Source organism: Physeter macrocephalus, chromosome 2 (assembly GCF_002837175.3).
Source record: "Physeter macrocephalus isolate SW-GA chromosome 2, ASM283717v5, whole genome shotgun sequence".
NCBI lineage: Eukaryota > Metazoa > Chordata > Mammalia > Artiodactyla > Physeteridae > Physeter > Physeter macrocephalus.
In genome coordinates, this window is record NC_041215.1 from 35,969,433 (window position 1) to 35,996,344 (window position 26,912).

Here is a 26,912-nt window from a genome sequence, read left to right on the forward strand (position 1 = left end):
GTTTCACTTTGTCTAACTTTCTGTGATTGTGGTTTCCATTCTGCAGGCTGCAGGATTGTAGTTCTTGCTTCTGCTGTCTGCCCTCTGGTGGATGAGGCTAGATTAGGCTTGTGCAGGCTTCCTGATGTGAGAGACTGGTTCCTGCCCAGTGGTGGGTGGAGCTGGGTCTTGTTCCTCTGGTGGGCAGAGCCATGCTCAGGAAGACTTTAAGCTGCATGTCTGCTGAGGGGTGGGGCTGTGTTCTGTCCTGTTGGTCATTTGGCCTGAGGTGTTATAGCATGGAGCCTACAGGCTGTTGGGTGGGGCTAATGGTGGCCTCTGGGAGGGCTCACAACAACGAGTACTCCCCAGAACTGCCGCTGCTGGTGTTATTGTCCCTGTAGTGAGCCACGGCCATCCCCCACCTCTGCAGGAGACCCTCCAATACTAGCAGGTAGGTCTGCCCGTCTCTTATGGGATCACTGCTTTTCACCCCTGGGTCCTAGTGTGCATGGGACCTTGTGTGCGCCCTCCAAGATTGGAGTTTCTGTTTCTCCCAGTCCTGTGGAATTTCTGCAATCAACCCCTGCTGGCCTTCAAAGCCAGGTTCTCTGGGGGCTCCTCCTTCTGTTGTCAGAGTACCAGGCTGGGAAGCCTGATGTGGGGCTCAGAACTTTCACTCCTGTGGGAGAACATCTGTGGTATAACTGTTTTGCAGTTTGTGAGTTGCCCACCTGGTGGGTATGGGATTTGATTTTATAGCAATTGCACCCCTCCTACCATCTCATTGTGGCTTCTTCCTCTTTGGATGTAGGCTATATTTTTCGGTAGGTTCTAGTGCTTTTTTTTTGGTTGATGGTTGTTCAGCAGTTAGTTGTGGTTTTGGTGTTTTTTTAAGAAGGGTTGAGCTCACATACTTCTACTCTGCCATCTTGAGCTAATCTCTAACACAGAATATCATGTGAAAAGCACTGTTTGTTGCCATGCTTGCATATGCAGTAAGCGTACGGTTGTTGTCTGCAGATGTTTGCAGTGCTGTCTCTCCTGTTTCCTTCTTCATATTCATGATTTATGTCCTCTCTCTTCTACCTTCTTCAGTCTTGCTAGAAATTTATTTTATTGATTTTTCTTTTAAAGAATTAGCTTTTTCATTTTTATTATTTTCTGTTTTCAATTTCACTGATTTCTGCTATCTTCACTATTTTCTTCCTTGTACCTGCTTTGAGTTTATGTTGTTCTTCTTTTTCTCTTTTTTTGATGTAGAAACTGTGATTGAGCTATTTCCTCCTCTGTTTTGATATAAACATTTAGTGCTATAGATTTTCATGTTGGCACTGCTTTAGTTGCCTTCCACATATTTTGGTATGTTGTTCTTTTATTTTCATTCAGTTTTAAGTATTTTTAAAAACTTCCCTTTAGACTTCCTCTTTGACCCATTATTTAGAAGTGTGTTGCTTAATCCATGGCTTGGAGGTTTTATCTGTCCCTGGTTTCTAGTTTGATTCCATTATGGTCAATGAAGATACTTTATATTTTTCTATATGATTTCAATTCTCACTAATTCGTTGAGGTTTATGATCCTAAATATGGTCTGTCTTTATATGTTCTGGGCGCACTTGAGAATATGTATTCTGCCACAGTTCCAGTGTCCTATAATGTCTACTAGATGTTGGTTCGTGGTGTTCACTTCTTGTATATCCTTGCTGATTTTCTGTCAAGTACTTCTATCAACTGCCGAGAAGAGGGTGTTGAAGTTCTAACTATGACTGCACATTTGCCTACTACTCCTTTCAACTGTTTTTGCTTCATATATTCTGAAGCTCTTGATTTTTGTTGCCTATATATTTTTAATCAGTATGTAATGCCTTTTTTCATTTCTAGTAATTTTCTTTCCTCTGAAGTCTACTTTTATTTGATATTACTATAACTACTCTTGTTTTTTGATTAGTTTTTGCATTGTAAATATTTTTCCACCCTTTTACTGTCACTCTACTGACACACTGTATCTGAAGTTTCTTACAGACATAATATAGTTGGATCTTTTTTTTTATCCTCTCTGCCCATCTGTGTTTTAATTGGTACTTTCAGACTATTTACATTTAAGGTAATTACTGATATGTAAGGCTAAGCCTGCCATGATATTATTTGTTTTCTGTTTGTTTTCTGTGCTTCTTATTCCCCTATTTCTCTTTTCTTTCCTCCCTGTGAATTACCTGTTTTTAGCACTCCATCTTTATTTCTTTGTATGAATATGACTTTAAAGCTTAGGCAAAACAGTTCAATTAAAGTTTAATAGGGCTTCCCTGGTGGCGCAGTGGTTAAGAATCCGCCTGCCGATGCAGGGGACGCGGGTTCGTGCCCCGGTCCGGGAAGATCCCACATGCCGTGGAGCAGCTGGGCCTGTGAGCCAAGGCCGCTGAGCCTGCGCGTCCGGAGCCTGTGCTCCGCAACGGGAGAGACCACAACAGTGAGAGGAAAAAAAAGTGTTTAATAGTCAAGAGACTTGGCACAAGGTGATTAATATGTACATATCCAAACAGAAGATTTAGGAATCATCAATATTTTCAGCTGTCAAATAACCTTTCTTGAGATAGTTTTTGAAGAGTGAGTTCCAATAAACAATAAGAATCTTTTATGGCTTAAAATGTTACCAGGGAAAACTGTAAATATTTTCCTGCTACGATATGGAATTCCTGTGGTGTGAAGAAATGTTTGGTGGCTCATATCCTGCTTCCACCAAAGGCCAACATTCTCTGATTTCTCTTTCGAAATCTCACCCTCTTTTCAATCCTCAGGGTGTACTTGTGAGGAAGAAAAGCTGGGCAGTGCAGCCACCTCTGTACTTCCATTCAGACAGTGAACTGTCAGGACCTTCACTCCTGCTGATAGGCATTAGTCAGTACCATCCAAATCAGACTCATCTTGAGGCTTCAAGGAAGCTTCCAAGTAAAGTTTATTTGAGGGAATGGGAAATATGACCAATTCTCTGAAAACTTACACTTCTCTGTGCAATGATTATATTTGAGATTAATGACACAAAGTCTATCCGTAGAAATATTTGCAGATATTTGCAAAGTACTATCAGCCATTTTTATTATAAGTGGGTTTATGAGAATGTTATTCCCAAGTTCAAAACCACAAAAACATTCACTGAGTGCTTGCACCATTCCAAGAGCTTCACATATGTTGAACAAAAGGTCTTTTGGAAAATACACCTCCTGGGGCTTATCACACATGTATATCTGAGCATCCTGGAACTACTGTGGACCATGTCCAATAACAGTCTAGTATAGCTCTTCCTCAACTACTTTGAGGGCTAAAGAGGTCCTGTGACCACCTGGGGAGCTGGCAACACATGTTGTCGTTTATTCATTAGACTGTGTTTCCAGTAAAGTACACATAGCTTTCCGAGGCAAAGGATAATTTTACAAATTTTATGCTCAACTGTACATTCTGTCTAAGTTAAACAATAAAGTCTTGAGATTTTATAACAAAAACTTATGGTTCTTTTTGAAACTGGGAAACTGTGATTCTGTTTTCCTATTCTACTGTGATTTCAATATAGCTGAGTGAAAGACCCATTGCAAGGGTTAACACCAAACATTTCTGGGGAAACTGACCTTTGACCCGGACGTCACTGTACCGCTGAAAGTGGTGGTATGCAGCTTTCCAGGGGTTCCGATAGTGACGGAGCAAAGTAATGGGAGGTCTTGGACGCACTGGGACATACCTCACACCTTCTTCATCTATTCAAGAGGAGAAAAAGAAGACATTAAATAACTTTCTATCTATTTGCAACAATCTTCCTGGTACAATTCCTGCAGGTGAGCCGTAAGTGAAATCTGGCTATGTAAACAGCCTCAGGGATGGACCCCTGACTTAAGTGGGAAGCTTCTCGTGACAAAATTAAGCTCAAGTGAGCATTACCGATATACTCCTTGGGAGGAGACTTGCGCTTCTCTGCCTTCACCAGAAGACTCTTGGCAGTGGACTTCTCATCATCAGTGCTGTTTGTCTCCATCATATCCCCTTCTTCTGTGGAAATCACGTGCTGCTGCTTCCGAGGCTTTTTCCTTGGCGAAGCACCGGGTGGTAGGTCACTTGTAGGCATGGACAGGTTGTTAGCCAGCAATGCAAGAGACGGAGACACACTGTTGGTAGCCAGCGGGGGAACTGCTGTCATAGGAGAAAGGGTGCACACATGCATGAGAGCTCAAACACAGTGGACAGTGTCACTTGATTTCCATCAATGAGAAAGATGAGGAAGACAGGAAAGAGAGCTAACATTTATGGAGTCTTCCGACATGCCCAGCACCATGCTAAGCACTCCAACTGTGGCAGAGGCTGCCAACTGCTTTCTAATACCTCACATCTTCACCTCCCTTAGCACGAGCACCCCTCACTTTGAAATGGGCACACTGTCACTCGGCTGGAAGACCATATTTACTAGTCTCCCTTACAGTTCATTGTGGCCTTTTGAAATGAAAATACAAGTGCTCTGTAGCACTTTTAAGAAGTTTCCTTGAAAGAAGGCATGACCCACTCCTCGTCTTCTTCCTGTGACCCTGGAACTCAGACGGGATAGCTGGAGTTCCAGCAGCTATCTTGAATCAAGTGCATGAGGGTCAAATGCTAGGGGTGATAGGAGCCTGGATCCTTAATGATTTTATGGAGTCCACATACCATGCCTGGACTGTCTGCCTCAGGATTCGCTTCAAGGGAGACAATAAAACCTTACATGTTCAAGCCACTGTTTTTCAAGCCTTTGGGCATTGATTTCTAGGAGATAACCCATTAACTCATACAATCTTAAAAGTAACCTGAGTAAGGAGGCATTATATTATGCCCCAATTTAAAGATGACAAAATGTGGCACAAATCACACAAGTATGAAGTGGGACAGCTGGGAGCTGACAGAGGCAGTCTGGCTTCGGAGCCTGGATTATTTAACTACCACAGTCCACTGGCCCCAGATAAGTAGCATTCTTAGTACAACGTTAACATCATTTGTTTGGGCTTGTATGGATCATGTATCTGGGGACTCGCAAATCATGAGAAAAGTTCACCTCAACTCTTCTACACCATATATCCTTGGCCTATCTTTTCCCTCCACCCTTCCTCAGCCATCCACTCCCCAAAGTCATAGCCTTCACTCTGTCATCACATCTCAATTTCTAGTATCTGACTTTCCAGCCCAAAGATAGCCCAACTATCTTTCTAGGTCACTTAGTAACTTGCCTCCAACAATTCCTAGACCCCATTAGGAACTATTATCCATTAATCATACCACTTATTTGCTGTCACTCATCCCTCAAATGTCCACTCTCTCCTATCACTGGGTTTTAATTCTCCCATCAATTTTATTCACTTTATTCATTTATTGTCCTTTCTTTTGATTCACTGTACTCACTGAGCAAAAAGCACAACAGGTTAAATCCAACTCTCCAACTAGTTTGCACCTGTGCCGCTGAGTGTAGCCAGAGAAAAACACACAGCAACGGGCACAGGTGTCCTGTTAGCATGCTCGCTGACCTCGAGCAGGCCCTTGCTGGACGATCCTACCGCATCTGCCAAGTCCATTCACCCTCAACACCTCCTGTACTGCCCTTACCCTCAGCTATGACCCTGCTTTCTATCTTACTGGAAAATATAGAAATAATCAGAAGGAAAAGTCCACAAATCCCCACCGGCCATACCCACTGCCATGCGTTGTGACCAGGCCCTTCCTTTCTCTCTGTGATTTCAGCAGACAGATTCCTTCACGTACACAATAGGTCCCACCCACTCTCACCTCCTCAGACATCGCTCCAGGAATTCATCTCTTTTTCCGGCATCATCACTTCTTTCCCCTCCACTGGATCACTCCCATTAACATACAAAACTCATTTGTCCTGTCTTAAACATAACTTCCTCTTGGCATCATTTCCCTTCAGATATTGCCCTTCTTTTTTCTAGCGCTTTATAACAAACTCCTCAAGTGCTGTTTAGACTCACTGTCTCGAATAGTTATTTCTCAGCTTTCTCCTGAACCCACTCCCCATTATGCTGTGGCCAACATCATTACATGGAAACTGCTCTTCTCAAGATCTGCATGACCTTCATACTGCTAAATCCAATGGTCTTGCTCAGTTTTTACCTTATTTGATCTCTCATCAGTCATGACCCTTGTCCTGGCTTTTCTAGGACATCATACTCCACGCTTTATCCCTATCACTCTGGCCCCTCCACTGAGTCTCCTTTGCTAGCTTCGGCCTCCTCTCCCTCCTCAAAATGGTGCAGTGCCCCAGGGCTCAGTTCACAACTGCTTCTGTTTTTTATCGGCGCTCACTCCTCAGTTGATCTTAGCCATTAAGATCTACCTTAATGGATAAGATTAAAAACTAACTCCTAATCTCTCCCTACACAATGGAGCCCCCTGCACCCTCCCCTACCTCAGCTGCCAGCAACTCTATGCTTCCTACACTAAGACCAAAAACTTTATAGCTGCCTCTGATGCTGTTCCTCACACACAACATTCCACCTTAATACAGAAATCCTCTCAGTTCTACTTCAGTAATATATCTAGACTCTCACCACTTCATACTCCTGGTACTGCTACTACCCTGGCTGAAACCTTCCCTGGTCCCTGCAATTAATGCAGCAGCCTCTAAACACATCTCCCTAATTCCACCCTTGTTCCCAGCCTTTTCCCCACAGAGCAGCCAGAGTGGTCTGTTAAAAATGGAAGTGAGCTCTAGTCTCTCTTCTGCTCAGAACCCTCTAATAGCTCCCACTTCCCTCAGCAAAGCCGAAGGCCTTACAGTGGCCCACAGGCTCTCACAGTCTTGACCCTGTTTCTCTGACCTTGTCTATCCCGCTCCCCTCACTTACTGAGCTCCATCTACTGTTGTCTCTGCTATTCTTTGAGCACACCAGGCTTTTACATTTACTGCTCTCTTGGTCTGAGATGATCTTTTTCCAGATATCCTCATGGCCAGCATTTCATCTCTTTAATGTCTCTGCTCAAAGATCATTTCCTCAGTAAGGCCTTCCCTTTAAAACGTTCTTAAAAATCACAGCTCCAGTCCTAATTTTCCCTTATATTTTGTCTCTACTTCATTTTACCGCCTGTCGCCCTTGCTAGAAGGTAAGCTCCAAGAGGATGGAGTTGTGCTTGTTTGGTACAAGGTTGGATCATCAGTGCCTGGTGCAGAGCCCTACAGTCTGAGGAAGGACTACTGCCAACTTCCTAGTACCGAGAGGTTAAGAGGACGTATCCAGAACGTTGAAAGAGCAGATGAACAGCAAAAGTGAGACCATTTCCTTTCCCCTCCAGGGTTATCCACAGTACCTTTCAACGGAAGTGCTGAGGCTAAATATGGGTGCCATAGAAGGATATTTCCTGGCATAATAAAATGAAAATAAATAAGCAAATAAATACACAGCAGGTTTAAAAACTGTAGACATAGCATGACCACACCTCATAACTGAACAGACAGCATAGGAGATGGGGGCCTTCATGCCGAAATGGTAAGAGGGTAGTACTGGGTAACTATGGGACAAACTGACTTGTTTTCCACTTTGGCTTTGTCTGTATTTTATAAATTTCATACACTGAATGTTACTTTTGTAGTCAGGAAAAATAAGATTCCACATAAGTTATTAAAATAACAGAAAACCAACCAAACAAAAAGAAAACCTTTAAAGTGACCTGCCTTTTACAAACTAGAAGTTGAGTTGAGAAGAGGGAGGGGGTAATGGTAGTTTTGAGATTTTACTAATCACAAATAAATTTATCAAGAGACTACTTTCTACAACACAAATCTTACTTTATTGCATATACAAGGCAACAAAAAATGGCAGGGAATACACTGTAAACTAATCAGCACTTAGCTATGATTGTATTGTGAACCCCTTGTACATGGCAATATTTTCTTAATGAATACAAGAAGCTATGTTTAAAGATATTCTTGGGGAAATAATAATCTTTTTCATGATTTTGGTGAGAAAATTAACTATAAAAGGGCAGCAATATGGTTTTAGTTTTCAAAAGGAGCGTAATGCTTTCTTCTATTTATTAAAAACTAATGAAATACAAATTTCAAATGGGCATCAAGGCGTCAGGCTTCCTGGCTGAGGGTCACACAAGAGTTTGGACTCTGAGGAGAGTCCAAACTCTTGTGTGACCCTCAGCCAGGAAGCCTGACGCCTTGAGGAGAGTGAGGAAAAGGGGAAGAAGCAACTGCCAGCAAAGAGTATACTGTGAATGAACTTACCAGAAACTGGCCTCATGATGTCCACTGGTTCCACTTCTTCTTTAACTTTTATCTCAGGTACAGGAGGGCCCAAAACGGAGGAGAGACTGCTGCCCACAGCCACTGGCGGTGGAGGGGCAGTGGCAATGGTGGTGATGGGTGGAGTGACGGGAACTGCTCCAGGAATGGTTGGAAGGGCAACCGCTGGTTGTGACGGGGGGCTAGCTGCTGCAATCATAGTTGGAATGGCTGGTGGAGGCTGCTGAGCGGTGGGTGGGACTGCAACGGTGGGCTGATCATTATTTTGATTGGACATGGTCTCCACAGACACAGTGACTGGAGTGGCCATCGATACGTGGATCTCTGACTTGGGTTTGGCACTGAAACACAAAAGCAAAGATGATGTAGCAAACACAGAAAATTGCCTTAACCTGCATCATCTCAGAAGGTGAATATTTGTCCAATTCTTTCTGTACAACACAGAGCACAACTAAAACTCTATTCCTTGATTTTAAAAGTTGAACTTTAAGGTAACTTTTAAAGGGAATTCAAGTTTCAGAAACATCCCCATCGTGTTTATAGGCAGTAATAAAATTAACTTAGAAAACAACATTTTAAAGAAATCAAAGTCACATCACTGAAAGACAACCAATTTTCATTACATTAGTGTACTTTTTCCTCCAAGAATTCATTACTGCATACGTTGCCTTAGGAGGTTTTTTTTTTAATAACAACTATACTCACACTTCATATGTCATTTGTAAACCTACTTCTTATAAAACAGGAAACTCATGCACATGGAAAAGATCGAAAAGAATACAAATTGAGAATAACTTCCCTCCACTTTGAACACCCAGCCCTCTACCCAGGGTCACCACAACATTCCAGTATGTTTTACCAGAACTACTCCAGACATCTAAAGTAACTACAAATACAGTCTTCAAAAATGTATATTCTATTTTTTTCAGTTTTATAAGAAGTCATCGATGTCATTACAAATTCTTCTCAAACATTTTTTTAAGTAAAATATTTCATTTGACAGCTGTAAAGCTTTACTGATTTATATTACTGCTGCTGAAAATTTATATACTACTGCTGAAAATTCAGAATATCAAAAGCAACACAAGACAATACCCCTCAAGTTCAAGGCCCCAAGCAACAGGACTTAAATAGGCAAAAAATTCAGTATTGACCAAAACCTCACACCATATACAAATATGAATTAAACAAGGATCATAAGTCTAAACGTAAAAATGTAAAACTATAAAACTTTTATGACTGGAGTTCTTAGACATGACACCAAAAGCACAAAAAACTGATAAATCGGGCTTCATCAAAATTAAAAACTTTTGCTTTGCTAAAGACCATTTCGAGATTGAAAAGACAAGGCAGAGACTGAAAAATATATCTGTAAAGCACATACTGCGTATATCTGAGATTATGCTAAGTAAAATAAGCCAATCACAAAAATACAGTAGGTCCTCTATACCCGCAGGCTCCACATCTGCAGATTCAACCAGCAGTGAATGGAAAATATTTAGGGACAAAAAATTCCAGAAAGTTCCAAAAAGCAAAACTTGAACTTGGTGCATGCTGGCTACTATTTACACACCATTTACATTGTATTAGGTATTATAAGTAATCTGGAGATGCATAGGTTACATGAAAATACTATGCCATTTTATATAAGGGACTTGAACTTCCACAGATTTTGATATATGCAGGGGTGCAGGTCATGGAACCAATGCCCCGAGAGGGTACCGAGGGGTTACCGTACTGTAGGACTCCATTTATATGCGCTACCTAGAGTAGTCAAATTCACTGAAAAAGAAAGCAGAATGGTGATTTCCAGGGGCTGAAATGAGAGACAATGGGGAGTTGCTGTAAAACGGGTATACAGCTGCAGTTTTGCAAGATGAAAAATATCTGGAGGTTGGTTGCACAGCACTGGGAATATGCTTAATACCGCTGAAATATACACTTAAGATGGTTTAAAAAACGAAAACAAAACACATATCTAATAAAGGAGTTACATTTAGAAAATATAAAGAAGTCTGTAAACTCAACACTAAGAAAACAAATAATCCCATTAAAAATGGGCACAACACATGAATAACGAACCATTTGCTTAAGAAAATATTCAGATGGCTAATAAGCACACAAGAAAATGTTCAACACTATTAGCCATTAGAGACGTGCAAAGAAAGCTTCGATGATATATGACCACACACATATCAGAATGGTGAAAATATAATACCCTATGATACCAAGTGCAGGAAAGAATGTGGAGCAATTATTTCTACAAAAAACCTTCTAACACTAATAAATGAGTTTAGTAGGGTTGTATAATAAAAGGATCTCCTATGTTGCAGGTATGAATTTCAAATGGTCCAGTTACCCTGGAAAACAGTTTGGAGGTTTCTTATAAAACTAAAAATATACATGTACAATGCACCCCAGCAACTGCACTCTTGGGATTTTTATCCTACAGAAATGAAAATGTGTGTCTACCCAGAGCACTGTATGTGAATTTTACAGCAGCTTTATTTGTTAACAGCCCCAAACTAGAAACAACCCCAATGTATTTCAATGAGTGAACAGATAAACAGATTGTGCTACATCCATATGATAAAACACTGCTCAACCAAAACAGAACTACTACAATGCTACAACTCGGATGACTCTCAAAAGTACTATGCCAAGTGAAAATAAGCTATATAATTATATATATAATTATATGATTCCATTTACATAAAACTCTCAAAATGACAAAATTATAGTGATGAAGAACAGCTGAATGGCAAGGAGTTAGGGTTGGGGGAAGGGTGTGACTGTAAATGAGGGAATGTCTTTGTTGTAATGAAACAATTCCATATTCTGATTATAACAGTGGTTATACAAATCTATTCATGTGATAAAATTTCAAAGTAGTATACACCAAAGGAAAATAAAGTACATTATAAAAATTGGTGATATTCTAATGAGGTCTGTAGTTAAGTCAACAGTATTGTACCAATGCCAGACTTTTCATTTTAAAAAGGTACTAGAATCATGTAAGATGTAATGATTTGGGGAAGCTGGAAAAAGGGTACATGGGAAATTTCTGTACTACTTTTGCAACTTTTTGTGAGTCTTAAATTATTTCAAGATAAGCATTTTAAAAAATAAGGGTGGTACAGAGGTAAGGATTATTCTGGAATTAAAGACAATTAAAAGATAAAATAGGGCTTCCCTGGTGGCACAGTGGTTAAGAATCCACCTGCCAATACAGGGGACACGGGTTCGAGCCCTGGTCTGGAAGATCCCACATGTCGCAGAGCAACTAAGCCTGTGCGCCACAACTATTGAGCCTGCGCTCTAGAGCCCAGGTGCCACAACTACTGAAGCCCACGTGCCTAGAGCCCGTGCTCTGCAACAAGAGAAGCCACCACAATGAGAAGCCTGTGCACTACAACAAAGAGTAGCCCTCACTCGCTGCAACTAGAGAAAGCCCATGCACAGCAACGAAGACCCAATGCAGTTAAAAAAAAAAAAAAAGATAAAATAACCAGAGACATCAGCAAAAATATATGAGACTTAGGATCTCGGAAAATTCCCTTTCATAAAAGAAACAAAAAACTGGCAAAAAAAAAAAAAGAAAGTCAGAAACAACTTTTTCAGAACTCTAGAAATTAACCAAAGGCTTTCAACAATCTGGCAAAACTATTCAAGAAAATAGGCTGAATCTTGGTAAGAACAGTAAACTTTGTGGCGTTTTAACTTGCACTGTTTCCATTCTTCCATTTCCAGCTCCACAGTAGACGTATCAGGCAACAGCCCACACTGACAGTGAAAACCAGCAGCCTTGCAGCTACCAGAGGGGTCAGAGACACTACAAACCCTCTTTACCAAAGAATTACCATTATATGACCCGTCTGCTCATTCCCATTTGCAAGGCTGTCTTATTTGACTTGACTTGGAGCTTGTCAGTGCAAAAGACCTTCTCCCAAGGGATGTTTTTGTAAAATATTAGAGGCAATCGATCAGTTTCCCAGCTGACTGAGAGGATAACAGTTGAGGCAAACAATAAGCTACCCAAAAAACTTGAAAGGAAAAGCTGGAGAATGAAATATCCGTAGGAGATTTGAACAGCTCTGACATATTTCTGGCAGTGTAGGAAGCAACACGCACATGTCGGGCTGTGTGCATACCCAGGGCTAAGCACACGCCCAGGGAAGAACTGAGAAGGCCCTAAGTCACCTCTGGCTGACTGTGAGGCTCTGTGCAAGCAGGAAGAGAGAGCTAAGGCAGAGCTGTCAACTGCCTGCCTAAGTGCTGACAGGGTACCCAAGACACACACAGAGCTCTCTCGCAAACACATGGAGACTTATTGGTTCCAAGCATCAAAGAAAATCCGTTCTTTCATTAGCTGACTACAAAAGTAACCAAGTAGATTTCAGTGGCTGCATTAGACAAAGATATAGAATTAGTTCAGAAAAGTCACTAAACAACTACAACTACAAGGAATAGCAACAAACCTGGGGAGGGGTGGGAGTCTGATGTTCAGAGTTGCCACATTATATTGGGTGCCTAGAGAGCAACCAATGCAGACTGGAGGGATGCTACCAAGAACAAATGACACAGAGATCTGACAGGTCCACCTTTATTCAGAGCTTTTCTATAGGTTTGGTGGAGAGTTTGAGGATGAATTAGTGACTGGCAGGGAAAACCTAAGCAAACAGTATGGAGGTTCCTTAAAAAACTTGTAGTATCGTACCATGTGACTTCTTTTAAAATTCAATTTTTATATCTATTTTGTTAGCATCTGGATTTACTTTCTAAACCTACTGTTTTCTAATATTTCAACTTTTCTTAATGTTTTGTTTTGAATTAGTGTTCACGTTTCAAAAGATGTATTGAGAAGTCTCCTTCCCTCCTTCCTCTAACCTACCCACTACCATCTCTACACAACACCACTCTATTTCACTATTTCATTGAATCTAAGTTGCCAACACCATCCAAGACACCAGTATTTTGTGAACTTAAAAATACATTATTTAATGATAGGATATTAACATGCAGTCAACTTAAAGTTATATATTGACTTCAGAGACGCTGACATGTCTATGTTTTTTTTTTTAGTTGTTTTTTTTTTGCTGTACGCGGGCCTCTCACTGTTGTGGCCTCTCCCGTTGCGGAGCACAGGCTCCGGACGCGCAGGCTCAGCGGCCATGGCCCAGCCGCTCCGCGGCATGTGGGATCTTCCCGGACCGGGGAACGAACCCGTGTCTCCTGCATCGGCAGGCGGACTCTCAACCACTGCAGCACCAGGGAAGCCCGACATGTATATGTTTGATCTTACTTGTATCACAGCGTGTTCAGTATGGTTTTCATTTTGTTTCTTTTAAAATTTTTGTTCACGTTTTTCATTTCCATCCTCTATGCCTACTCTGTTTTCGTTTTAACTGTACTTCATTCTGTGATCTTTACTGAATTCTGTCCACTCATGTATCATCTCTTTATGTTTTCTCACTTATTCTTGGGAGTCTTTGTATTTCATCCTTGTGTTTTGTTTCATAAAAGTGGTGGCTATTTTGTTAAGTAATTTCTATTCACAGTCAAATATTCTGTTATAAATTTCATCTGTCCCCTGTAAATGTTTTTCTGGTGAGTGTTCTCAGTGAACAAACTAATATATTTTGTTGCTTTTTTCCTACTTTTTAAACTTATTTTCCCATCAATCCTTCTGTTATTACTCGTCGGTAAATGAGTTGGGCTATTCCAAGAAACAGTCATTTACGTGAGACTCCTTGGGTGTGGGAGGGTAGGAAAACTGCTCTTTCAGCTGGTTGTTTTTCACAATCTAAATACTCTCTTCTTTCAGGTGCCACAGAAACAGACTGCCAACTGCAAAAAAAGGCCAGCCTGGGTGCCTGTGTGGGGCCCACCCCACAGCTTCTCTGAACCATACTAAGCCCAGGAAAGAGTCTACAACAGCCCCTCCTCACCCAAGTTTCTGCAGGTTTTGCTCACAAGGGATAAACTTTTGTATTGATACATCATAGTGTGCTCTTCACCGTCATGAACTACTTTTTTTCTACCACTTTAAAAGTAACTCCATATGCTTTGTTTAAAAAAAAAAAAATCTTAAACAACTGAAAATAAGTGTATTACGTTTGCAAAATTTAGTATCTGTTGTTGGCAAGAATGTGCAGAAAATGGGAACACATATCTTGTAAGCATGTAAAAAGGCAGAGTGATTGGAAATCAGAAATTAAACTGCACGTTTACTTTGACCCATCAATGCTACTTCCAGAAATCTACCCCTGAGAAATGTTTGCAACGAGGCTCAATGATAGCTAATGAGATTCACTGTAGTAATGTTTATTACAGTGATAAATGGAAATAATTTAAATGTTCATTAACTGAGAACTTAATTATGGCACCAGCCTATTTGGGAACATCACACAGTACAGGAATACAGTCTCCTTTTCTGGTTTTGCACTTTCCTGACCTCCAAAGATGGTTATGTCCTAAGGTGTGGTCCTTGTACCACTTCTCTGTTTATACTCACTGTCAATGGGAGCTTTTCCACTCTCATGGTGTTAAAGTATACATACTGCATACCTTAGAGATAATGCAGGCCTGGCTCCAGACCGCTGCAATAAAATGAATATCGCAATAAAGCAAGTCACACAAGTTTGTTGGCTGCTCAGTGCACGCAGAAGTTATGTTTACACTGTAGTCTATTAAGTGTGCAACAGTGTTATGCCTAAAAAAACACAATATACATGCCTTAATTGTAAAAAATACTTTTTTGCTATAAAAAGCTAACCATCATCTGAGCCTTCAGGGAATCACAGCAGTGACATCAGAAATCACTGATTACAGATCACTATAGCGGATATAACAATAACGAAAAAGTTTGAAATACGGTGAGAATTACCAAAATGTGACATAGAGACACAAGGTGAGCAAATGCTTAAAAAAAAAAACAAGGCACTGACAGAGTTGCTTGATGTAGGGTTGCCATAAACCTGCAATTTGTAAAAAATGCAGTATCTGTGAAGCGCCATAAAACAAGGTATGCCGGTACCTGCTTTAATTCCCAAATCTTAATCATCAGCATGGACCTCCGTCTTCAATTCCAGAATTGTATATACTTCAGAAATATATATCCAGCTATGCACGTGACATCTCCACTTGGGTGTGTTTAACCACTTGGATATCTCAAAATAAAATATCTAAAAGTAAACTCCTGATTTCTCCCTTGCTATTTCTCACTTCAGAAAGGGTAATTCCTTATCTGTAGTTGCTCAGGCAAAAATTGGTAGCTATCATTGCCTCCTTCCCTTTCTCTCCACTCAGTTAGAAAATTCCAACAGCTGTACCGTCAATACATATTGAGAATCTGAACTCTTCTGAAGACTTTTACTACCTCCATGCTGGTCCAAGCCATTAAGACAGTCTAAGGTTTTATAATCTCTTACTTGGTCTCACTGCTTCCACTCTTGTCTTCTTGCAGTTGATTCTCAGCACAGCAGCCAGAGCAATCCTTTTAGAAATAAGTCAAACCATGTCACTCCTATGCCTTAGCCCTCTGATGGCACTCTTGTCTCACTCAAAATAAAAACCAAAAGATTGTGAATGGCCCACAAAGCCCTGTATACATAATCTGGCTCTCATTGTTATCTCTGAACCATTCTGTACAACCCTGCCCCTCATTCTAGGCTGCTCTCCCTTGCTGCTCCTTGTTCATTCCCAATATACAGACAGTGCTTACTTCGCACAACACTGGTATGTGTGACTTTCACATACATACGTGTAACTGTATTCCCCCAGTCCCCCACCAACACTGTTCGAATTTCAGTTACTACAGTATAATTATTAACTATGAGTAACTTCATAAAGTGAAAACTTTGCTACTAGCTCTTCAGTCCACAAATCACTCTGTAACTTACAGACATGCACATCGCACATCACTTCTTTTGAAGTATATCGTTGACTGGTTGATGACTGCACGTGAACTGCTCAGTTCATGCAGACAGCAAAGTGTGCAGTTGTGCTGTCTAGTTTCCTAGTGATAAACCCAGGTGAAATTTTACAAAAATGAACGACTGAAAGAGAACTGGCCAACAGCAATGAAAATGCAGAAAAAAAATGTGATAAATCTAGAAGTAAAATGGCATGTGATTAGAAGATCTGAAAATGGCAACAGCAAAGATAATTTAGGATGAGACCTAGGCTTGTACGAAGCTATGGCATGGACCACACTGAGAAAGTCCAATGAATATAAAAAAGGTAGTAAAGTCATTTTACTGTAAGCCACTATAGTGAAACAGAGTATTTACTTCCATTTTGGATTGAAGACTGTAAAAAAAACCCCACAACAACCCAATCACTCAGACCAAAGTGTTGATTTAACTGCCACATTGAAAGAAGATGGAAATTACAAGGAGGATTTAAAAAACCAAAAAACCAAAACCTTTTACAGCCAATAAAGGCTGGATTCATTTTTTCAATAGTCAGCATTAATTTGATTAATGTAAGCTACCTGGTGAAGCTGCTAGCACAGATAAAGATGCTGCTGTGGAATGTGCACCCAGATTCCAAGGATTAGTTAAGGCAGACGGTTTGATAAAAGGATAAAGATGTCCCTGGAGGTGATGCTGGCAACAACCTCACATTAAAGGAACTTCTGGAAATAATTTACAACACTGAAAAGACAAAGGATAGGAACTTCCCTGGTGGCGCAGTGGTTAAGAATCCGCCTGCCAATGCAGGAGACAAGGGTTTGAGCCCTGGTCTGGGAAGACCCCACAGGCCGTGGAGCAACTAAGCCCATGTGCCACAACTACTGAGTCCCGTGAGCCACAGCTACTGAAGCCCACGCACCTAGAGTCCGTGCTCCACAACAAGAGAAGCCACTGCAATGAGAAACCCGCGCACCACAACGAAGAGCAGCCCCCACTCGCTGCAACTAGAGAAAGCCCGTGCACAGCAACGAAGACCCAACACAGCCAAAAAATAATAAATAAATAGATAAATAAATAAATAAATTCTTAAAAAAAAAATCCTCCAATGCAGGGGACACAGGTTCGATCCCTAGTCTGGGAAGATCCCACATGTCGTGGAGCAACTAAGCCCGTGCACCACAACTACTGAGCTCACGTGCCACAACTACTGAAGCCTGCACTCACAGTAACGAAGACCCAGCGCAGCCAAAAGAAAAAAAAAGACAGGATAAAATGTCAGGGCAGACCCAAACTTAGGAGTATGACAATTCACCAAAGCATAGAAGGACTCTTGCTCTGTATCATAAGTTATTCAATGTGAATAAGGGAAGCACTGTTCCAACTATAGTCGTCCCTTAATACCCACCCCCACGGATACCAAAATCCATGGATACCTGTGGATGCTCAAGATGTGGAACCCTTAGATACAGAGGGCCAACTGTACTCTTGATTAGCTTTTATTTTTTTATTTCTTTTTTCTTTTTTTTGGCTATGCTGCGCAGCTTGTGGGATCTTAGTTCCCGACCAGGGTTTGAACCTGGGCCCTCAGCAGTGAAAGCGTGGAGCCCTAACCCCTGGACTGCCAGGGAATTCCCACTTGATTAGCTTTTAGAAAGAAATAAAACACTTTAATTCTCAGCGCTTCTGATGTTCAAATTATAGTGTACTAAGTAAGTTTTAGTTTTACTATGTTTTTCATTTCCCTATATATTTAAACTGACAGTTAAGAGAATTTTTGATACTTTCACAAGTATTTTTAAGGTCACAGAACAATTATAAATAACCATGCACAGTTTCCGTTTACGTGGTTATGTGTACATGCCTGCACTCATGTACAAAGTGGTGACTGCAAATACTCCTACCTCAAAGTCTTAGTCCCTGCTCTTTCCCCTGCCTGACACAGTCTGACATCAGGGAGCATGTGGCTTATTCCTCCACGCTCTTAAAGCCTCTGCTCAGAGAGGCCTTTCTATAAGTCATCACCCCTTCCTCCCATCACTTATACTCCGTTTACACTGTTTTCTTGTTCTTCACATATTTATTATTTCTCTACACTCACTAGATAGTAAGCTGAAGGAGAATGGACACTTTATTTCAGTCACTCTTATATCCCCAGATTCTAAAATGATACTTGGCACACACATGGCATTCATAAATTTTTTTTTGAAGTTTTATGAAGTAGATCTAAATATATTTAACATGGTAAGCTATTACAGATATAAGTATAAAATGCAGTATATAAAACAATCAACAAAATCCTGTTTTTAAGAATCTATCAACGTGTATATAGAAAAAGACGTGGAAAGATGCTTAACAAAACTTTAACCAATCAATATTACTCTGGGGAATGGGACTGGAGAGGGGGGTGGAGAATAGGACGATTTTCTCTTTATACCTTAAATATTTTTATATTGTCTCACTTTCTTTTCCAAAATATTACTTTTAGAATTAAGGAGATAAAGAGTAAAGAAAACAGAATGTATTGACTATTGTCATGATGCCATTTTCGATAGCAACAATAACTGGGTGTTTACTGTGAGGCAGGCTCTGTTCTAAGTGGTTTAAATACACAAGGAGCCTATGAGGCAGGTGTTCTAAGTATGCCCATTTCATAAATGAGGTAAATAAGGATCAGAGAGGTTAAGAAACGTGTCCAGATCTCATAGTTAGAAAATGGTTCTTTGAGATGCACACTCTAGTGGTTCTTTTTAGAGGCAAATGATGTGAAGTCTGCGACATGTATTAGACTTTTCTGTCCTCAATGATGTGCTCACCCTGCAGGCCTAGGCGACCCAGACGTACTCCGCATAGAGCTCTCCACTCGAGGGCTAGCCACTTCAGGAGGCTGAGGAGGAATGAGGGTTTTCCGAACTGCCATTCTGAAAGAGTAAAGAGACAACCCAGATGGCATTAAAGGATAAGAACTACACATTTGCTAAGTGTACCTATGGCTAGGTATTTTTTAATGGATTTTCAAATTTTATCAGAGTAATGAAGGCAGATTATTTAAAAAACCAAACAGTACTAAAACGCTTTTAATAACATACAGCAGATCCCTTCCCCCTGCCTCCCCACTTCCTGCCAGTCTCTCTTCAGGAAGCAACCATTGCGACTCTTTTACCTGCTTCTTCTACCTTCTACCTACACATCTCCTTTGTACTTAATATTAAAACTTAGGGACTTCCCTGGTGGCGCAGTGGTTAAGAATCCGCCTGCCAATGCAGGGGACAAGGGTTCAATCCCTGGTCAGGGAAGATCCCTCATGCCGTGGAGCGACTAAGCCCGTGTGCCACAACTACTGAGTCTGTGCTCTAGAGCCCATGAGCCACAACTACTGAGCCCACACGCCACAACTACTGACGCCCTCGCACCTAGAGCCCGTGCTCCGCAACAAGAGAAGTCACCGCAATGAGAGGGCCGCGCACCGCAACGAAGAGTAGCCCCCCCACACCACAACTAGAGAAAGCCCACACGCAGCAATGAAGACCCAACGCAGCCAAAAATAAATAAATAGATAATAAAAAAATTTTAAAAATAAAATAAACTTTAAATCTGTTTGGCAGTTACAATCATTATTGTACCTATGTATTTAGACTGACCTGAGGAACTGAGTGAAAACAGCTGATCAAGGTAGCTAGTGATCAACTGTGTCACGCAGTAGAGAGGCCACGTGTGGTCCCGGCTGACAACTGCCTACTGGAGCTTAGCAATGTGGAAGTCATAAGTGATCTTGACACGTTTAGTTTTGGCAGAGTGGTGCAAGCAAATGCTAGAAGAGTCGGTTTGAGACAAAACGGCTAGAACATACCACTTTGCAATGCCTAATCATGAATGGATCCAGACACTGATCATAAGACTGCTAACATCTCAAAAAGGTTGACTTCCACACAGCATATTTCTCCTGATAAAAAGACTAAACCACCAACTTACGAAGGAGTCTTGCCAAAAGGGGAGAAAAAGTGAATTTAACCAAGTCTTTAGATTCAAGTAACAACTTAGAGAAAATGTGGAGGAGAGAATAACAAGTGAAACTAGGCAATGGGGGTAGTGGGTTGAATTGTGTTCCCTAATATGATCCACCTGAGTCCTAATCCCTGGTACTTGTGAATGTAAAAAAAATAGGGTCTTTGCAAATGTAATTAAGTAGATAAGATCATTCTAGACTTAGGGTAGGTCCTAAATCCAATGATGGGTATCCTTTTAACAGAAAGGAGAGGGAGATTTGAGACACACAGACACAGAGGGAAGGCCACGTGGATATGGAAGCAGAGATTGCAGTGATGCATCCACAGGCCAAGCACCACAAAGGACTGCCAAGAGCTGCCAGAAGCTGGAAGAAGGGCATCGAGTGGATCCTCCCTGAGAGTGTTCAGAAGGAACCAACCCTGCCGACGTGCTGATTTCAGACTTCTCGTCATCAGAACCATGGGAATAAACTTTTGTTGTGTTAAGCCACCAAACGTGTGGTAATTTGTTATAGCAGCCCTAGGGAACTAACAGAATGGGGGTGCGATCGACAAATTCAGGGAGAGAGTCGGGAGGCGAGAGGAAAACTCTACAGGACACAAGACCAAGTTTCTTCAACAGACAAACTGCAAGGAAAAAAGAAATGAAGGTAACATATATTAGAAGAGTCTTAGGAGACATATCAACCAATCGTAATGTGTGTACCTTATCAGAATACAGACTCAAATAAATAATATAAAACAAAACAAAATTTGTGACATTTGAGATCACTGGAAGTTTGAAGAATGACTAAATATTTGATAACATTATGGGGTTATTACATTTTTTTAAAGTATGTATTTCAATAAACACATGCTGAAATATATACAAACAAAATGACGTGTTTCCTATGATTTGTTTCAAAGTAATACGGTGGAAGGTGGTGGATAGGCATACAGATAAAACATGAACTGAGAAGTTACTAACTGAAGTTGAATGATGGGTATAAATTCAGATGTTCAAATTTGTATTATGTTTAAACCTTCCACAATAAAAGGAAATAAACAAAAAGCAAGACCACTCAACCCCCCCATTCCTCAGTACAAACAAGCCCTCCAAACCCCTAAAGAGACACACTACTATAAACCCACACAATGACCAAACTTAAAAAAGAGTGCCAAATAACAAGCGTCGATGATGAGGAAGGCAAGGACCCCACTGCTGGTGAGAGTATAAATGGGTACAAACACCTGGACAAACTGCTGGCGTTCCCTGCTGGAGCTGAAAATGAGCACAGCCCACGTCCCAGCAAATCCCCTCCGATGGACATAACAGCACTGCATTCATGGATGCATCAAAGGTGATGCACAAAAATGTTCGGGGTAACATTATGGCCCTAAACCGGAAATAACCCAAATAGCCATGGTTAAACTATGGTATTCTCAGACAAGGGCATTTTATATAACCATAAAAAAAAGTTACAATTATATGCAGTAACATGGATGAATCTCCCCAAACCAAGTGAAAGAAGACGGACTCACACAAAAAATGTACATGATTCTATGGGACCTCAAAAAGAGGCAAAACAAATCCATAGGGTAAAAAGAAAAACTGGTTAGTAATCTTTGGGAGAAAGTGCTGGTAATGTTCTGTTTCTTGACCGATATAGCAGTTATGCGTTTGTGCTGACTCACTACACTGTACATGCATTATCCGTGCAGTTTTCTATACTTCAGTGAAAGTGCTGAAAGAAAGACTGGAAGAAGTGGAGCTAGCAAATAGAGACAACGCTTTCATTTTCACTGCCAACAGGAGCAAAAAAATGGGGTAGAGAGTGGAGCAAAGTGGAAGAAACGACAACAAGTTTATACACTTTTTTATGTGAAGGATCCATTAAAAAGAAAAACCTGATGGAGGAGAGAGGTAGAAGAGCTGGAGCACTGCTCTCACGGAGGTGAGACAGGATGCAATCAAGTGCTTTGGAGGATGCCCCGAGAGTTCACCTCTGAGTGATGAGCCCACCACTGAGATATGGAGGCGGCGCAGGAGACAGAGGCAGGCAGGCAAGTATGTGATAGCTAGTTTGTGAACTTCTCTTTTGCTTGTTTCCATTTTCTCAAGAAAATAGCAGAAAGAAAAAAGTAGGCAGCACATTCATTAGCTACAAGTGAACGTGGGAGGGGAGGCGTGGAAGTCTGGAAAGGAGAAGAGGTACACGGGTGTCTGGAGGAATGGTCAAGGAAAGCAGACCGTGCTGGTCCGCTGTGAGATCCCAGGGGAGGTGTGTGAGGTGAAGCAGGACGAGGCAACACTCTGCTGCACACAGGCAAGCGGCACAACACAAATTAGGCAGAATGCTGGATTTTAACTCTGATTTTGACAAAGTGAAGAGGAGGACAGGGAAGCTGAGGCTGTACGCAAGGAAATGATTGCAACGGACCATAGACTCTGAACCAGGGAGAGCAGACAAAGAGGCCAGGAAAGGCCGTGAGGAAAAGTGAAAGGGTGGTAAGGACCAATAGACTGAAGGCTCCCAGCTGGGTCCTGTTGGGAGTCGCTGGCCAGGGACGTGGAAAGAGAGGCGGGCTGCGGGAGCCTAGGGCACAGAAAAAGCTGCTGCACTTTTGTGCCGTGGAGTGCTAGCACTCATGGGTGTGCCCTGCTGAGGGAGGGCGGATGCAGAGGATGCATTCAAGCAACTGAGAGGCCAGGGAGCTGGGAAAGCATTTCTGTTTACATTAAAGTTGAAGACGGTACGACACAGCCAGACACTATGTACCTTCTGAAGGACAAACACAGACCCCAAATCAAACCTGAATCTGTCCCACAAGGTAGCCACCAGCCACATGGGGCTACTAAGCACTTGAAAGGTGACAAGTGCAACTGACGAGCAAGATTTTTAACAATATTTCATTTAAACTAATTTGAATTTAAAAACTGGTATTTGATTCAGTTACTGGAAAACTTTTCAGTGTGTCTGGATTAACCTGGCTATGTGAAACTACTTTTTCAATTGCAAATTTTATGAAATCTAAATATAGACCAGGAAGCATGTCTGCTGTTGAGAAGGAAGGGCCTGAAAGTGGCAGTGAGGCCCAAAGAGGACAGCTACCCCAACTCCAGGCCCAGTGACAGGAAGGAATGGGGAGGGAGAGACAGCCGCCACCCTGGGGAGAGTCGAGGAAGTCGAGACCCCAAAGAAGAGCCAGGTTCCAATTAAACCAAGAAGCCGTGCTCAGAGAAGATGTCAGGCCACAGGGGACTCAGATGATGAGACAACCTCCGAGGGCACAGCAGAAGGGGCTCTGGAGGTGACAAAGCATGGGAGAAGGGGCAGATCTCATTTTGTCCAGTGCTGTGAAATTTCAAAATATTTGACCTTGGTTCCAGTTTGTATCCATTGCCATCTACTGTACCGAGCGTTTCATGGTTCGTTAAATCAGGAAGCTCCTACCCTTCGGTTTTGGTGATTTTCTATGAATTATTTTTAAGGCATCCCTCTCCTCTTCTCTGATCTGTCTTGCTGAAACCCCATCACTTGGAGGCAGGATCTCCTGAACTGGTTCTTTAAATTTTTGGTCTTTTCTCTCCTATTCTCTATCTCTTTGTCTTTTTGCTCTACTTTTGAGAGATTTCCTCAGTTTTACTTTTCAAGTTTTCTACTGAGTTTTTGATTTCTGGACACATTCTTGTTCTCGGAATGTTCCTTTTGTGGAGCACAGCCTTCCTGTTTCATGGATGCAGTTTTCTTTTGTCCTTTGAAGATGGTACTGACAGTGTCTGTCTCTGTTCATGTGTTCTTATGTTTTGTTTTTAGTTTTATTCTCCTTGCCTAGCCTCTGCACCTTTTGGGCTGCTTTTCTCAGTGTGTTCACTGTGGCTTCTACCTTGCATTGTTAGAAGAACCCTCAGATACCTGATATGCTTGGCTGCACTCTCATGATGAGGAGTGGGGGGACTAAAAAGCTGGTTGGAAGCTCTGAGCTTGTGGCAGGGCTTGTTTACTTTAAGGGCAATCGGAGTCCTGTCCTTAGTGTCCTTAAACCCCTACTGTTGGTATCCTTAGCTCTTTCCCCTCGGGCTGGAATGGTCCCTAGAAGCAGAGTACAGTCGTCTTCTCACTGTCTGTCAACAGAGTTGAATTCAACTGCCAGGGTCGTGTCAGCCACGAGGGAGAAGTCTCAGCGCTCCACACAGGCTTGGTCACCTAATCCGTTTTTGGTACAGCACCATGCCCTTCACTGTGCTGCTGGCTAATTCCAGTGGACCATCTGCAGAGATTACTGGGGTTGGAGAGGAGGGGCAGTGCATCCCATAGTGTGGGTAGAGAAGGAAAGGCAGAGCTCTAACCACTCTTCAGACAGATTTCAGCCCAGCCCTTTACCCCCAGCTCTTCCTGCTCCTGGTCCTTTTGAAGACTCACAATTTAAACAAGGATGCTTCTCAGCATTCTTCTCTGCAGTCTTAATGTTCACCTTTTTCACAGCTAAGGGAGCGAGTGAGCACTTGCCTATTTGCTTTCCAGCTTCAAAGTCTTGTTGCTGTTGTGTCTTCTCCTATTCTCCCCATCCCTAGGTGTTTATAATCTTTTTTTTTAAAAAAATATTTATTTATTTACTTACCCACTTACTTATTTTTGGCCGTACCGTGTGGCTTGTGGGATCTTAGTTCCCCAACCAGAGATGGAACGTGCGCCCTTGGCAGTGAAAGCGTGGCGTCCTAACCACTGGACCACCAGGAAATTCCCTACAATCTTTTTAAAAAGCCTCTTTACTAAAAGTTCTGTAGGGTTTTGAGAGGAAGAGAAATTTAGAAGTGCGTATTCAATCTGCCATCTTAACTACAAGCTCTGCCTTGTGTTTTCATTGATATGGTTACTGTGTCATGGACTGACTTAGTATTAAGACAGAGACTCTGGTCTCTGTTATGGCAGAGCACATACCTTCCCACCTATGACCCACCAACTCAGAAGCTTATGTGACAACACAGAACACTATCTGCTACTAAATATGACCCTTAATACGCTTGGGAAACTGCCTGCCCCGAGCAACAATTCATGTAGGACAATGAGGAAAAAATACACAGCACACATTACTGTGCCTAGCTAGACAAGCCTGAAGAGTTCCGTTCAAGCTACCTTAGGGGTTCTAGGATTAAACTCTCAGAACCAGAGAGAACTCCTAAAAGTACATAATACGCAACACATGCTTACAAATTGACACCCAACTGACTCCTGGATTCTTACCATCCCGCAGTCTGTGCTTGGCAAGGCTCTACCGAATAACCCGGCGGTCAAGTTACTTTAGAGGAAATGGAGTCTGCTATCAGCACTGGATTACTGCCTGCTGTTTACACCAATTATACCCAGAATGAGAGGCGTCATTTGGCACTTCTGGGTCTACTCACCCATCTGTGGCAGGTTTCTTCCGGAGTATACTTGGCCGTGGGGACGAGCCCTGGGCTGGAGCGCTGGCGCTCGCGCTCTGGCTGTGAGTCTGCACCACCGTTGTCGCTGCGGGAGCAGCGCTGAACGGGCTGCTGATGGGGTTGGCTACGATTGTGGCTCCATCTGCCAACACCACTGCTGGAGCACGGGAACGAGCACCGAAGAGAAGGAAGTGGAAGCAACGTTACTAAACGCCACATAAGACAGAAAACAGCGATCAGACCACCACAAGCAAGAGTATCCACGTTAGGACTGTCCATTTTCAAGAAGATGAGGGATAAGGACAGAAGCAGATGGCAAAGTGGGAGAGGTTACAAAGTCTCCTGATGCACGATTAAGAACCTCTTTTCTTTGCTCTATGATCATAATTACTAATAAGTGAGGTATGATACACAAAGTATACAGTATACTGCAAGAAATGTTCTGCTACAGTTTTTTGGTGAAATACCACCACCTCTCAATTCCTAATAATGGTACCAACATTCCAGTCTATCTTTACAGCTTTACAAACAACTCATAAAAAATCTTAGGGAATTCCCTGGTGGTCCAGTGCTTAGGACTCCTCACTTCCACTGCCAGGGCCCAGGTTCAATCCCTGGTCGGGGAACTAAGATCCCGCAAGCCGCACAGCACGACCAAAAAGTAAAAAAGAAAAAGAAAATCTTGAAATGGAATGAGAACACTAGTCTTACAAGGTGAATGTACTCTCTCAACTAAGAGCTCTTTTAGAACGCTTCTCCCCATGTGCAAATGCATGTTAAGCTCTTTATGTACGTAGTTTCTAATGCTTACAAAGACCCTGACAGGTAAGTTCTAAGCAACTCATGTTACAAAGAGAAAATTAAGGCCTAGCGAGCTTACTTGAGACCACAAAGCCAGCAAGTGGCAGAACCATGACTCAAACCCTGTGTACCTTTTCCCTCCACACCAACTTCCATGTAAAAAATTAAAATTACCTGAAGTCTTTCCTTCAGGCTGAGGCTGCTGGGTCCCTATTGGTGCAGGCTGAAGTCCTTGGGTGCTGATTGGGGTTGCTGAGTGAATTCCCTGTGTGCCTATGGGGGCTGGCTGGATCCCTGGGGTCCCAATGGGAGCTGGCTGGATGCCCTGTGTACTGATGGGGGCTGGCTGGATCCCTTGGATATGTCGAGCGTGGGATGCATCCACTGTCATCAACTGCATGGGGTTCAGGTGGACTGTGGATGCCACCCCAACTCCAGTCTGAGCCGTGATGGCAGAGTTTGGAGCCTGAGCTGAAACTAAAAATGATGCAAAAAGTGACAAAAATGTTAGCTTTGATTAGCACAGTCCACAT

At 42.1% G+C, this 26,912-nt stretch overlaps 1 protein-coding gene across 6 annotated transcripts in view; it reads right to left on the reverse strand.

Moving 5' to 3' along the window:
• The window catches only part of SAP130 (Sin3A associated protein 130), a 75,684-nt gene that overhangs the window by 17,903 nt on the left and 30,869 nt on the right, over window positions 1-26,912 (reverse strand). For 5 of the 6 annotated variants that reach the window (XM_007127054.4, XM_028501414.2, XM_007127053.4 and 2 more), the window contains 6 exons: window positions 26,554-26,856; window positions 25,558-25,735; window positions 18,981-19,085; window positions 8,234-8,592; window positions 3,907-4,155; window positions 3,600-3,725 (listed from right to left, as the gene is read on the reverse strand). In XM_007127054.4, coding sequence (XP_007127116.2) covers window positions 3,600-3,725; window positions 3,907-4,155; window positions 8,234-8,592; window positions 18,981-19,085; window positions 25,558-25,735; window positions 26,554-26,856 — 1,320 coding nt within the window. The remainder of the gene's footprint in view (window positions 1-3,599; window positions 3,726-3,906; window positions 4,156-8,233; window positions 8,593-18,980; window positions 19,086-25,557; window positions 25,736-26,553; window positions 26,857-26,912) is intronic. The other variant, XM_024115019.3, reaches the window with a different exon arrangement.